The 15,857-nt window shown below is 34.7% G+C and overlaps 1 protein-coding gene across 1 annotated transcript in view; it reads right to left on the reverse strand.

Annotated features, from left to right (window-relative positions):
• Positions 1–15,857, reverse strand: part of SOS2 (Son of sevenless 2) — a 60,245-nt gene that overhangs the window by 32,072 nt on the left and 12,316 nt on the right. Inside the window, exons 6-9 of the mRNA XM_051214380.1 lie at positions 11,232–12,132; positions 8,809–9,216; positions 6,850–7,381; positions 4,930–5,316 (exon numbers count right to left, since the gene is read on the reverse strand). Coding sequence (XP_051067544.1) covers positions 4,930–5,316; positions 6,850–7,381; positions 8,809–9,216; positions 11,232–12,132 — 2,228 coding nt within the window. The remainder of the gene's footprint in view (positions 1–4,929; positions 5,317–6,849; positions 7,382–8,808; positions 9,217–11,231; positions 12,133–15,857) is intronic.

The following is a 15,857-nucleotide window of genomic DNA, read 5'->3' on the forward strand; positions in this document are numbered from 1 at the left end:
TTCCTAACAGAAGCTTGAATATATTTTAGAGATGATTTTCACCATAGATTGGAATCGACTAACCGAGCATACTTTCAGCATGAAGAGAACAGTGAGAAACATTTTATACTACATTGAGACTGTGTTCGATCATCGTTTTCTCCGAAGGATTGCTGACATCCAGTGGCAACACCATGTCAGTAATGCAGAGGTTCGGCATCGTGTGTTCGGGCACAGAGATGATAATGCAATTGGTGTCACCATCTTGAAGCACTGACTTCGATGGCTTGGACATGTTCTACGGGTGTCGTCCCAGAGAATCTCACGTCGTGCATTATTTGCCGACTCTGGGACTGGTTGGCAAAAGCGGAGAGGTGGTCAGTATATGACATGGTGTCGTGGTATGGAAGAAAGCTGCAAAGGGCTGGCTTGTGTCGGTCCTTCACGACTCCCTGGTTGGGGTCTGAGAGATGGTACAACACAGTGGCTAGAGACGTTATCAGATATGGCTCAGAATAGAAGCCAGTGGCGATCATGCTGTAACTTTCTTTTACTTTCTTCATAAAACGTGGTTGTATCTTCCTTAACTGAAAGATTTCTTCTGATTGTACCCTTCTGTTCCCCTACTATTACTATTATTATTACACTACCTTACACCAATCTCTTCGTTATTGTTTTTTTTAATATTTTTTTACGTTCCCCACTTTTTTCTTTTTCTTCTTAAATTCTCATTGTTTTGTGTGGCGCATATATATTTGGCGCACTCCTTTACCAATACATATGTGTTCAAATAAATAAATAAACATTGAGACAAAGAATGTAATTTTTTACAAGAATTTACAAAGAAAAAGCAGGTAAAGATGTTAGGACTACCAAAAAAACAAGATAAATGATTTTATTCTAGTAACCGACAATTCAAAAATCTCCATGTGATAAGAGCTGGAAAAGTTCATTTTTCTTTACAACAAAAAATCATAGTAATAGTGCGACTATTATACGATTAACATTAAACTCTTTGTCAACTTCCACATTTTAGTACAATATTCATCATTTAGTATAATTACACCAACCCTTGACCTTTAGAACATTTCATTGTGCCGGTTTTGGTTCAGGTAGTAAAGTTTACACACTCAGTTTTAAAACATTACACCAAGTTATGTCTTATCATTCAATAGAAAACAATAAAAGAACACAATCAAACTTTTGACGACTAATATCAATTTAACCTCATTTCTCCTTAATTTCCATAATTTACCGCTTTTTATGTTTATTTATTCATTGGATGATGATTTTTTTACCTTGTACTGTCATCATAGTTTGACTATTTATTTCACTTTATTATTGATTAACTCAGCTAGGCTCAGATATTTCTGATTATTATCACAATCAAATGAGTTTTCTTTAAGATAGTTAATTTAGCAAAAACAAAACTATTAAGGTTAATGAATGCAAAAATATACTATCACTCTGCATCAAACAACTGAGTTGGGAACTTATGCTTTATGAAGAGTACAGTAACAAGGCAGTAACTAAGGTAGGCTTCCCTGTTTTTGTCAGTTGTATACACCAAGACAATGGATATTTTATTATAACCTAGGAATCCAGTATGGTAGAAAATTATAGATTTCGATATTAGAATGATAAATGTAACTCATTGATTTTACAGTTATTTAACATGGAAGACAGGATGGTACTCAGATGGTTCGTGGAGTTCCGCAGCTGCGTTAAAACTAACATATCTTTCATTTAGCTCTAAAATCTACAAATGATATTAAATGTAATAAGTATAACCACATTAGAAACACAGAATCTATGTAAGCGTTAGCATTACGAGCACAAAAATCCCAAACACAAGTCTGTCAAATTAGCAAAAACAGAAATATCCACTAACGAAGAATAAAATTTGCGGCGACAACACCAATCGAACAATGAATGGTTATAGTAATCTGGTTACAAAATGAGGCATTTTGATAGGTTGAGTGATCTATATTTTTATTACCATGACAAAGGTGAATACAGCCAAAATACATCGGAAGTAATTTCTATATGAAGATGGGATCTATTGAAGTGTCTAGTACTATACCAAGCTCACATGAGTTATTCCGGCTTCCGGACAAATCAATTTAATTTTATTGAGTTAAATCTTGGCCTTAACAGTCACTTGCTTATCAACCTTGATGTTTTTATACGAGCGTGTGTCCATCGCTTACCTTATTCATCAAGTCTTCAGCTTTTTTCATCTGGCAACAAATATTAAGCCACGCTTTGTCAAACTGAGTTGGCACGGTTAACACCTCCGGTTAGCTTTCCTGCTTATTATTTTTTGTCTGTCTGAATAAAAGAGTGTTTGAAATAAATTCATTCAACTTAGACCGTATATGGCTTCTTATTACCATCTTTGCACAAATGGGGTTAGCCTGGGTGTAATATATGAAGTTAAATGAAAGATTTATAGTCATGGCACTGTTGGGATATTCAGAAAAATATCCCAAAAATTATTCTGTTAAGCCTAACGCTATCCTTGGACTTGAGATGGTGCCATTTCCTCATTGGTCAGTGTTTATTTCACGTGTCATTTTCCTACTGGTCAATATTGTACAATGTTATTTTCTATTTTATGGTACGATGTGGTATGCTTGATTGGTATATAAGCAGTGTGTTTGAAATATAACGATTCATATATCCGAGGCTGAGACTTGCGTTCTGCACTCAACTGGCTGGGCTAGACAGGGAAGCAGGACCAATCAGAACCCTAGGTCGTTCTAGGCGTTTGCGCGTGTTTGGTCCGATCAATAATTCGCTGTCCCCTAATCTGCCGTCGCAGTTATAGCAGGCACATACATTCATTCTTTCAAATTGGAGTCGGATTAACGGGCCACAAAACTGTCAAACCGATTCAGTAATCTTGTGTAAATTTAATTTTACTATAATGCCAGCTTAAAGTTAACTACATCCATTTTCTCTGATATAAATAACACTAATGTTGTAGTGAAGCAGAGTTGAAAAGATAAGGATCAGCATGTACTAAGACTAAGCGAAATTGGTGAAGATTTGTGGCTCAAGTGGATGAGTTTGATGGAGTTTTGTTCTCTGAGCTGGATGGTTTGGTCGTATAGTTCTACCCGAAGTTTGTGATGTCATTAAGAATAACGACGAAAGCTTAATGTTCACCATTAAAAGATAACCAATTGGATAAATGTAGTCTTGATCGACAAAAGAATAAAAATTAGAACATTAAAATGAAATGTGAACAACCTCAGAGATGACTAGGTTTTGCAATTATTCAATAATCTGTTTGTAGTGGCTGGCCCTACGTTAAGCCCACATAGTTTATCCTAGCTTACACACAGGCCAATTTATTTATTCTTCTTGAGTCACATTTTGACCTTTTTAATTATTCGCTTGTCAACCTGGACTTTTTTTACGTAAGAGTATGTGTGTACACTTCTTATCCTATTCACTTATTTTTATCGGACTATATATATCGATTAACGCTTGACTAAATCGAGTTGGCTTACACACCTCCGCTGCGCGTCATTTCGCTTACTTCTCTTTCTCTTTACTTCCTTTGCTTCGTCCCTCTCATTGCCCGTCCAGACCAATGAGTGTACAAAATATACGTATTCTCGTATTTGACTTATTTTTAATTCCGTCATTCACTAACGCGACTCGAGTCGATGATAATATAGGAGGATTGGCGACTTATATATTTCGAGTGCTGTTAGAGGTATGAGGGCGGTTATCACTTCCCGGAAGCCCACACTGTGGAAGGGTTCTTCTGGAGGTACCTGAAAAGGAAATCGGATTAGAGGTGGTCCTAGTGACCTGAGAGCGTGACCGCAGTGCCCAAGAGACAACTGCTTGAGGTCGGTCACACACGACCTTTTTATCGGTAATTTTTGTGTTAGCTCCGTACTTGTTGAGACCTTACCGCCGGAGACGGATATCCGTGGGATAAGGTGAGGTGTGCATTTTTAGGGTCGACCTTTTCCAACCCCACTCCTCTTTGTGGAAATGCAGCATCGCTGTCATGTTGGATGTCTGAAGGAAACACCTTACTGCTGTCACATCTCTGTACAGTCAGCAGTACGACTTCGCCTTTGGACCTTGTGTTTGTTGCTTTTAGTCTTACCGCTCTTCAACCGACCTGTCTGACATGGTAGGACTTTGAGGAACAGTTGTTCCAGCCAGTATAGCTCGGTAGCTTCATCACGATAGGCAAGCCCGATCGCCACGTCAAGATAGCAGCAACGGTCGGGATGGTTGGAAGGTTAGGGGCGGCCAAACCAAAACGTGTCATCAGTGCTTGAAGTCACTAACTTCTAGTCTGAGCCATGTTGGTAGATGCAGACTACTTGGTTGGGGTCCGCGTGACTATCGTAACCAATGGTTGGAGACTCTTGGTGGCATTGCTCAGAATCGATCACAATGGCGTCGGTGTATACACTCTCTATCTTCCCTTAAACTAAGAGATTAAAATCACTTGATATCATTCTTTCTACGAACTAATTCTTTCTTCCTGTACTATATCCTTATTGCAATCTTTCTTTTATATATTACCACCTCTGAATTAACTACTTTTATGAATCCGGTGTCCATCTTGTTGTGTTAATGAGGTATGGCAACTTAGACCGGTGTATATATGTGCCTGGTCCTACGATGTAGCTGACTGACTTATATTTCGACAGCAATCATTTAATAACAATCATTCATACGATCCAACTGTAGTCAGATTCAGGGCCATAAAATGTTACAATAAACAGTTTCATCAAGCTTTTGAATAAATGAGAAATATCTATACAAAACTACTTTTTTCATGAGACAATAAAAAACCTGATTGAAATCATACACAAACCTTTCATTCACTAAAAATTTGAAAGTAGAAAATCAAAATGACGTCTTCATTATCAGATAACAAGAAACAACTAAATGAACATGGCAAAATCTTACCTGATGCTGATAGCCCAGTAGCTGACGTTTCTTCATGTGGGTTCATATTAGATGCAGTATTATTATTAATATTATGCGAATAACTATTATTTGAAGATGTCGCAGCTAGAACAGCAGCGCCAACTAAAGACGGTGTCATTGGACCACTATGACCAACATAACCAATTAAATTTGGTTGAACTATTGGAGGCAAATCAGTAACATGAATTAAATCAAGTGGTATACGGTGTTTAATACGTAAAATAGACTGCTGCATAGAATTCGGATTTAATGGAGTTGAACGACGTTCTTGCCATTTACAAATTAATAAGAGACCAGTAAATAAATAGGCGATATATTCACTGGATGATTTTTTCGAATCAGTAGTACGTAAATGTACACGACTTTCTGAAATGAAAAAAATGGAGATTATAATAAAAAGGTTGTCACCTCACTAGAATTCCTACTACTTAAAATATTTCACTTTAGAAATAAAAAAGAAAAGATTTATACTGTGCACAAAAATAGAAGACAGTGGTAGTATACTTTGTTTAGTTAAACTGAAATTTAATATATCAGTGTTTCCTATGATTAAGGGTTAACCTTAACTATAACCAGATTAAGGGTAAAAAAGTAACCCATTTACTAATGTTTGTACTCGGATTTATGCTGTTTTCAGTCTGAGGGCTACTGATTAAAGTACCCAAACACCAAATAAGGGGAAATTCAAACTTGACACTTAGTAGTTGGAAGATTATATATTTAAACCACAAACCAGCTTCCATCTGATGAAGAAATTAAGAAAAGACGATGGAAGTGTATAGGACATACATTGAGGAAATCACCAAACTGCATCATGAGGCAAGTCCTAGTTTAGGATCCTGAAGAGAAACGAAAAAGAGGAAGGCCAAAAAATACACTGCATCGGGAATTGGAAGCAGACATGAGAAGGATGAACGGCAATTGGAAAGGACTTTCCAGGACAGAGTTGGATGGAGAATGCTGGTGAGCGACCTGTGCTCCTACATGAGGGGTAACAGGTGTAAGTAAGCAATAGTGTAAATCATGTTATGTATTTGACTATATATGAGAAACATATTACAATTAGACTGACGCAGCTGTTAGCAATAGGTACAACTCAAACAAGTAATCAATCTCATGCTAAGAATAATCATCCGCTTATTACCAATGAAGGAAAAATCCCAGAATCCTATTAAGAAGCTGTGACCAGTGGAGTCCAACTATGCTAAATGATAAATAGGTGTCACCGATGGTGAAGGATCGTATAGTTCCAGCATTGAAAACTAAATTCTGAACCATTAGGCGTTGAATAAGTGGTATTTATAAGAAAATAATATATCCTTATATATCAGTGAATAAAAAATTGAAATTAAAAAGTAACCGAATAAAATTTAATATCAGATTAAATGGCACAGAGGAACAGATCAAAATACATTTAATATAACAAAACAAGGGTTTCTCTGTAATGTTTAAACTTGTGATAATTTTAATCCGTTTACCTATTTATTTACTCTGAAAAGGTAACGTACAAGAGGTCGCAAAACGTCGCAGATTCAATTTCCAACTTATTAGGATATTACGGAAATACATTTCACCATTACAAGCAATTCACCTCAAGTTCATTTCACTTGAAATTATCAAATCAAACTTCGATCATAATGCAAAATTAATGGTCCGAAAGTCAAGCTTTCCACGAGCCCTGAAAGTCCTAAGTCTCATCCCTAGTGGAGTCGTGCATAAGCGCTGCTGAAAAGTCACTTATGATGACGAAACAGATGTCTGGTGCATTTTAGTTTTCAATGGATATCTCACCTAGGTAAACTTGTAATGTTAAGAGTATGATTTTGTAGAATGAATGTGAATTGAGTCATACTGGAAGAAATATAACAGAATATTACCATTTTAAATTAAACTACTTACCCATTACAAAATCACCAAGTGTGTTAATATAATTACTTGACATAATTAACTTATCTTTACTACTTAAGAGTTTTTCAATTTCCTCGGCTTTATTTTGAACAGTATTGCTATATGTGAATGATAGATCAGCAGGATTAATCGATACTGGTGTTGTCGTTATCGCTGTTGTTGGCACAGAATGATGAGTATTATGATAATTGAATATATTACTAGACGAAGCATTACAATTTGTGTTGAACATAGAAGCACATGAGACATGACTCCCAATTTGATTTGAAAGACTAACAGGTGATGGTGGAGCCGTATAGTTCACAGGACTTGGTGGACAAGAAGCACCAGAAACAGCATTCAAATATAATGAACGATAACGGTCAGTCAACTGACCAGTTGATATCAATCGTACTAAATGCAAAGCAACCCATGGATGTTTAGCTAAATCTCGTTCTAGTGTTGCCCGTGTCTTCCTCAGCATACTAAGCACATCTTCTAAACGTGCCCGATCAACTTCATCATAAGCACACCGATGTAACGTCTGAGAAAAGATAACGCAGAAAATTGGTTGAAAGTCATTTCAGTTTTAAGAATAAAATTTGATGACAATCAGTTAGAATGGGAGTTGTGGAGATTGTTGAATGTTGTTGAGATCAAGAACCGAAAACAATGGAAGATGGTCGTGCGATGTTGTGTGTAAATTCAAGCTAAAATTGTAAACTACTGGATCGCAGTTTGTCAACCTAGAGGAAAGCGTGCTGGGACACGACGCTGAGGCTCCTGATTTCGACCCCCTATAGAAAAGTTGTGAGTGCTCACTACTGAGGAGCCATATACTAAAACAAGACAGTCTTCCAGTGCTTTCAGTTTCTCAATCGTTATCAGATACTGATCTCAATAAAACTAAACAATGAATTATTGATAACAAATTTGCGAAAAAGCAGTTCGAACGAGGAACACCTTTCATTGGATTGATCTACTTGAGCAAAAGTATTTCTAATCACATGTTATTGTTAGATTAAAAACACATTTCAAGTATCGGACAGAAATGTTACAGTCATTTTAATATTAAAACTATGTATTCATTGATTATTTCAAATTCGAGCTCATGAAATTTACAGTGTTTAACATGTTGATATTGTAGACACTATAGCAACTATCCTACAATCAATTTCGATTATGGTTAATTTTGGTTAAGCCCTTTTATTAACATACTTAACAGACAATGTTATTAGAATAATAACAATTCATGTATTTCTTTGTACCGTAATGATCACTAGATCACTTAAGACTCTAGCTAAAATGTTGATCGCTTCAATACTACTCGATGGTTCATCCTCCTCCGCAAGTGTATATGTACTCATATCTTATTATTATCTTTTGCTTTGCCTTGCTGTGCCCTTATGCCATTTGACTAGAAATTTGCCTATGTATTTGCTCACACACATATATTCGCCTATCCGCTTCAAATTCGCTTGGTGTGCTCATAGCTTTGTGGCCTGCGCTATCCGCCAATAAACTGTAGTGGCTGCTTCTTGTTGCCTTCTGATATCAAACACTATTGTGATTTATATTATAGCGGTTACCAAGGCGACTGCTTAACGAAGTAAAACCACTACAACACATCTTGTAATTTGACAGATTTACAAATCTAGAGCACTCGACTAAATAATAAAAGGAGTGGATATACAACGAAAGCTATGCTTTCAAGGTTACTTTCTTCAATGTAATTGAGGGTTATCGATAAGATTATGAGAGAACTTGGAGTCCTAAAATTTTGCAGAGAAACAGATAAAATTAGACAAGCTAGATGATGAAAGAATTCAAATACATAATTTCGTAGAAATTCCATACAATTGGTTCCCATCAATTATGCGATATATATATATATATATATATATATATATATATATATATATATATATATCATCTCAAAGTTATTCATAAGTTTTATTCACTTTATCTTACCTCGATTAATTCATGAAAATAAAAAAAATGAAATATTGGCAGTAGAATTATTCGTGGAAGTAAGTATCTTGTAGCATTTACTAAATAGTTACAATTAATTGCATAAGATGTAGTATTCATTCCTAATAAATGAGGTGAACGATGGTGATGACGATTTAATGACATTTTCGATGTCAAATCAAATTTATCTGCTGAATCTACAGAAGTGGACATGGTATTTTTATTATGTACATTGAATGAATTATTGTCATTGTTTAAAGGGGTAACAGTTGTTGAAGTGGATCTTCTGCGCGGTTTAGTAACAACTGTATCCCAGTGCTGACAGTTCAAACATATAAATGAATGAAAGTCAGTCACTGGTGTTGTTGTTGCTGTTGTTGAAGATGAAAAGAAATTATATCCAGGGTACTAAAAAAGAAACGAATGAAAACAATCTTTATTATAGATATAAATATGAGAAATCATATTATACGTCATTAACTATTTAATTTAGAGTGAAACTATTAAGTTCCCTAAACTGTTAAAAATAAACCTAAATAATTGAGATGGTTCTCATCCATCCAGCTCAGAGAACAAAACTCCACCAAAATCATACACCTGAGCTACAAATCTTTTCCACCATCTCATCTCTGTGTTTATTTGCATTTGGCAAACATATTACTCAATGTAATTTTGAATAGTACTTGAATTATTTATTTTAAAATGGATGTATTTAAGGATATTTCTTACAAATCTATGTATCGGTGTATATGATAGATATGTCGGAATTCTATATATTAATGTTTATCAAACAAAACAGAATTTATTCTCAATGAAACAATTGGTTAAGTCTGAACTTTTATTAATTAGAAAATGTTTTATGGATACGCTACAAGTAATATAGTTAATCCAAATATACGGAAAAAATCCTGATGTTCAATGAAACACCTCAGCCAGTTCATACTAGTTGGAAATGTGTACCTATAGATGAAACTTCAAAGTCCAAATGGTAAGGTAAACAGGACAGAATACTGAACATTTAACCTTAAGGATCTGAACTGATGTTAAAAATCTTGACAATTCATTTATCAAATGCAGATTCACGTGCTTAGCTTTGAGCCAAACTTTAAATGTGAGGGCTAGTGATACTAACCAGTTGCTTAAATCAGATTAGATAGAGAAGGCCTAGAACCTAGAACCTAATAACTGAAAGTAGAATGTATTAACCAATGAGCCGGCGCCTCCACATCATTAACATTAATAAATACACTCTACAACAGGGTTAGTTAACATTGATTATCATGAGGACCAGACATTATCCACGTTCATTACAACCTGGATAGCATAGCTCAATCCTGTGGCGCATCCAAGAGCCTTGTAGGCAATAGATAAAAATCCAACAAACTAAAAATGCTGTTGATGTGAACAAAGAAAAAAAACCTTGACAAACTACGGAAGCTATTTTTGGGGACGTTATTTCATTTAATTCAAAGCTCGCAAAACAGTAACATTTATTTTTGTCCCTAGTTTATTCTATAGAGCATAAGCGTCACTGCCATAGCCTTTTCTGTTCAAAGCTATTGTAAATTAAATGTCATCTATTGTAATCTATTTTCTACCCTAATCCCCAGTTTTGGACGTAATTGTTTTCCTAATTGTTGAACGTTTTGGTCTGGTTAGTCATCTATTTATTATTTATACATTAATCTGAACCAGGAAACAGATTGGAGTTGACCATAAATCGAGTAATGTTTCGGCTGACTTCCTTCTCTCTCTCTCTCGCGTGCTTGTCGGACAATCAGGTGACAGTTTTCGTCTCTCTACCCCAAGCAGTTAGTCTCACTTCGAACTCACGCATACTAGCCTCAAGGTTAAGCCAGTCAACCTATCGCGTCAAGGTCTTAGTGTAGATTTAGACAAGTTATCGTCTGCATAATAGTCGATGAACAGATCAAGGACGTAACAAGTTTGTTTCAATTTTGTAAACTGCGTCTACAGTGCAAGCCAAACATTTACTTGTCAAGCAAAGAAAGAGTATACTGCACAACACTACGCTTTTTATTTCGTACGGCTGTGAAACAGTCTCCGAAATTCAGAGTATGTGCAAGTTGTTAATATTTCACCATGTCTTCAAATTATTTCTCCTACAAGATGAAAACACCGAGTGAATAAAACTTATAAACTAAGGTTGATATGAAATGTGTTATCCACTCTCTGCCATCATCTACGCAGATGCGGTATCCTTACTTATTCTTCCTGAGCTTTATGATCTAACTTTCCACCGTAATTTATATAATCATTTCAATATCATTGATTTCAGTTTTGTCACGTTTCGCACTTTTGTGCCAGGTTCAATGTTGACTGACTGATTTTACTCACACACACCAGCATACACATCGTACATAAATCAACACTTTCTTCAAAAAGACGTAAAACAAACTTACTTTGTTATTCAACGAAGCTGTGTGCACAATAGTTCGACTTAATTGACATAATTCCTGTGCATAACCTTCATGTTCAATTAAATTCCAAACACGATCTCTTGAGTTAGAATCTAGTACAATATTAGCATATCGACTGAATGCATGCAATGAATCATCTTCAGCCAATTCAATTAAACATATACCAACTAGACGTCTAGGATAAGTTTTATTCTTATTATTATTACTACTACCACTACCACTATTATCATGACTGTTGATCGATGAATCTGGTTTATTATGGTGAAGATAACGATCGTCATGGTCATCATTTGAGAATGTATGATCAGTTGAAGTGGGTGAATGAAATGTTGATCCTGATGAATTATTACTGATATTTCCATTAGTGCACTCGTTATTGTGTTTAATATTGTTCTTCATTTCATTTCTATTATCATCACTACATAATTGTTTTTCTGGTATTGATTCAAGTGTAGTAAGTGTTTCAGACAATGAATCCATTAACGTCGTTTTATCATTTCCGTTAGTAATAAGAATACTATTATTAGAAGTATTCAGTGGTTTAACAATATCCAACATTTCCGATGACGGCGTTGTTGATGATGTTAACAATGTACAACTATTCTTAGATTTTACAATATTTGGTGAATAATTATCTTCATCTTCTGCTTCAATAGTATCCAATAAAATACGCATATTATTATACACATCTAATATGTTACCAAATAATACTTGTGTATTATCTTCATTGGTATGTGTACACATTGTTGTTTGTTGTTCATAAGATGTTCCTGTTGTTGATGATGATGGATTCACTGATAATATCGGTTCACGAAATACACGTATCAATAAATTCATTTGTTCTAAGCACGTATGCAGAAAACTACATAATTCATCAACACACCTGAAAAAAAGGAAATTTAAAAATCACTAAACAAATAATAAAAGATATTCATATATTTATGGATATATTATTTATAATTTTATTTGAACACATAGATATTGGTACAAGGAGGCACCAAATACATATGCGCCACACAAATCTCATTTAATTTGTGTGAGGGTTGTGATACTGCCCGGGTGCCCAAACCGGAGCAGGTGGTTTTCTTAGGGGACCACACCCGGAGCCTTCGACCTGAAGGTCTGATCCATAAGGCAGTGGAGCAACGTGAGGAGATGCAGTCCCATAATAGCCGGTGACCAACGATTAGTTCATACGCCATTTGTTCACTCAGGATACTGGAGCTCATATGCACCATTGGTTTGAAATCAGGGTTTTCCAACTCACCTAGGTGGACTCACCATGTCCACCAACCCGGTTAAAGCGCCGGACGTTCGCTTTTCGTCCTCTCAATTTTATAAACAACACCCCCACCATGAGAAGGCAGTGAGTAGAACTTCCCTGGCAGAGGCTATATACGCGTGGCCATGTGAGAGCATTTCGAGGGTGAGAGGACTCTCCCCACTCTCAGCTGCACCAGGGCATTTGGGGGCATTTATGGATATAACGAATTATGTAACTAAGTAACGATGCGCATACACGGTTTCAAGTCATATTTCTGTATAAAATCCAGCAGTGTCTGTTATAAACCACGGAAACAGAAAGCGATGTATCAAAATAATCTAAAAATATGTGTGCTATAACCTCGAAAAAATAAACCGATTTTGTATCATTTAATCTTGTCTCTGAGTGTGATTACGTTACTTATTGTAGCAAGAGATAATTATCAGGTTCATTTATTCCGCCTGTAAGAGAAATAACCTAATTTACTAATAACGCATTAACCAAATAAATAACGACTGAAATTTTGATGCCTACTGGTCCTCAAGCTTGTTCCAACACAAAGTATAATCAGAAGAATAGGTTAGAAAGCTTTATTGTTAGGCAGTTGATTATATAACTCAAAGAATGTAGCGTAATTTCCTGACCATAACACATCAACATAAATAGGAAACTACAATGTGTGTAACAGATTAGCTGTAAATGTAACTGAACTAAATAATGGGTTTATAATTAACTAACAATAACTTGAGAAAGGTAAAACTGACAACAGTAATTTATGCGCTAAACTAAAGTTTACAATTAAGGGAATATAATGATACAATAATACAAATATTTAGTAACTGCATAATAAATATATAAACAATAATTTTTCATCAGATAGGTTCAAAAGTTACAGCTTTATCAATATTGGCTCCGTTAGAATAGTGTGTTGTAAAAACAACCCTCAGTAACCACTAAACTTTATCATCAAATAGCTTTTAAATTAAATCTTTTCGTGAGAACGAACTGTATTTTACACAGTCGTTACAATCAAAGCTGAATTTGAAAAAGCAACTTTAAAATTGAAAAATGTAATACCTCAAAACTGATTTAGTCATTATATCATAAAAAGTTTGTTTTATAAAATAATTAATCGAAACAGAACAGAACCTTATAATAAGTCAACTAAAACATTCAATGTTTTATACCTATTTCTGAAAATGAACGAATAATGATGTAATCACGAAAAAAAATACTCTTAAACAATTAATTACCAACTGAATTGATTTTATAAAAACATATGGCTAAAGAGATATTTTAACAACTACAATTCTAAGTTAAATTTAGCAATTAATTAGCAAGTGAGAATAAACTGAAACCCTTCTATTGTCATATATGAAGATTTATGATGTATACACATGAAACTGTTAGATTATTCAAATGAAGAGTAAGACAAAATATGCATAACAATTGATCAAAGCAATATCTGGGAACATTTTGTTTACAAATTTTCATTGAATCCAATATATCAATAATTAATTATCCACTTCAGGAGTTACACTTTTTGAGTTAATAACATTATCCAAATGTGCAAACTGAAGTAGATTGAGTAGTTTATTATAGTTAAAAGTTGATTGTTTTAATATTTAAGCCATCGACTTCTATTTGAGAACAGGAAATATATGATTTATATGCACAGTTTAGAAGAAAATGTACAGACTAATTAACTTAATTAGATTCTTTGATAGTAAGCTGTTACTTGATTCTGAAGCATGGAAATTCCAAGTTTAATTTAAACAACAGGTACTTAACTTATTATTTTAAACAGCTGACTTCTGACAAAAAAGAACAGCGAAACTATTTGCAACAATTGTTGCATAATTTAAACGCTAGTGCATTATTCATATTTAAAATATTTAGTTTTTGCAATCCATACAACCTTTCTCATTATTTAAAAGGCAAGGTTTATAAAGCTCGTACGAATACATAACTGTTCAAATGATGTAACTCATATCTTGATGTAGATAATGGACACCATTTGCAATGACATGTCCATCTTGACTATAATAACCTTTAACCGAAACATTTAAATACTTGATTAGCAAACATCGTTTCACAAGTCTGACTACAAATCAACTGAATCTGTTTGGACAATCAGATAATGTTGATCTGTATCAAATAAATTAAACACATCGTTTTTTTTAAAAAAAACTGAGCTGTATGTAATCGATAAAGTATACAACATTAGTCCGGACACTTGTAGAAATTGTTGAATCCTATGGCTTACATTACGAATTGACTATTGACAATCAGGAAGGACTGAACAGTTACTTCGCTCTAGTACGGAAATCCTTAACAGTGTATATCCATGACCCCACCGTGGATAGAACTCAGGGTCCTTAGATCTAGCAATGAGCAATTACCGTAAAGACCGCTAAGCTAACATCCATTGGTTTACATTTTTAACCCCAATCAATTCATAACATTAAGCAAATATCTTCTGATGTCATTGGTTGATAAATGGCTCTTATTAGATACGGTTGGTCCGGATAAGCAAGGCCAGTACCAAGACTTGAAGGTTCTATGTTCAATCACCGGAGGGATTGTGGATTGGCATTGTTGAAGAATCTCTCAAAGAAGAAAAACAACTGTCAAATGCTTTCTGGTTATCGACTGGAGCGAACTTCAAAACAGAAATGACTTTATAAGATAGAACGAATGACCAATTCATCGAATACTAAATAAAAGGAGTGGATATACAACGAAAGCTATGCTTTCAAGGTTACTTTCTTCAATGTAATTGAGGGTTATCGATAAGATTATGAGAGAACTTGGAGTCCTAAAATTTTGCAGAGAAACAGATAAAATTAGACAAGCTAGATGATGAAAGAATTCAAATATATAATTTCGTAGAAATTCCATACAATTGGTTCCCATTACTTATGTGAACAAAGCCAAAACATTGGTCTGAATCCATCACATACATATATTCGCCTATCCGCTTCAAATTCGCTTGATGTGCTCATAGCTTTGTGGCCTGCGCTATCCGCCAATAAACTGTAGTGGCCGCTTCTTGTTGCCTTCTGATATCAAACACCATTGAGATTTATATTATAGCGGTTACCAAGGTGACTGATTAACAAAGCAAAGCCACTATGAACCAACAAAGACACATATATACACTAAAATTTACCTCTGATGTTAATATTAACTGACAAGTTATCATTATCATCATCATCGTCAATACTAGTGGTAGCAGTGAATCTACTACTACAATAGGTTAAATATGTTGAACTGATTAATATGATATTAAACTTAATACGTTTTTACTAGTATTTAATGAATAACTTGTGTTATCAATGCGT

Source organism: Schistosoma haematobium, chromosome 2 (genome assembly GCF_000699445.3).
Source record: "Schistosoma haematobium chromosome 2, whole genome shotgun sequence".
In the NCBI taxonomy this organism is placed as follows: Eukaryota; Metazoa; Platyhelminthes; class Trematoda; order Strigeidida; family Schistosomatidae; genus Schistosoma; species Schistosoma haematobium.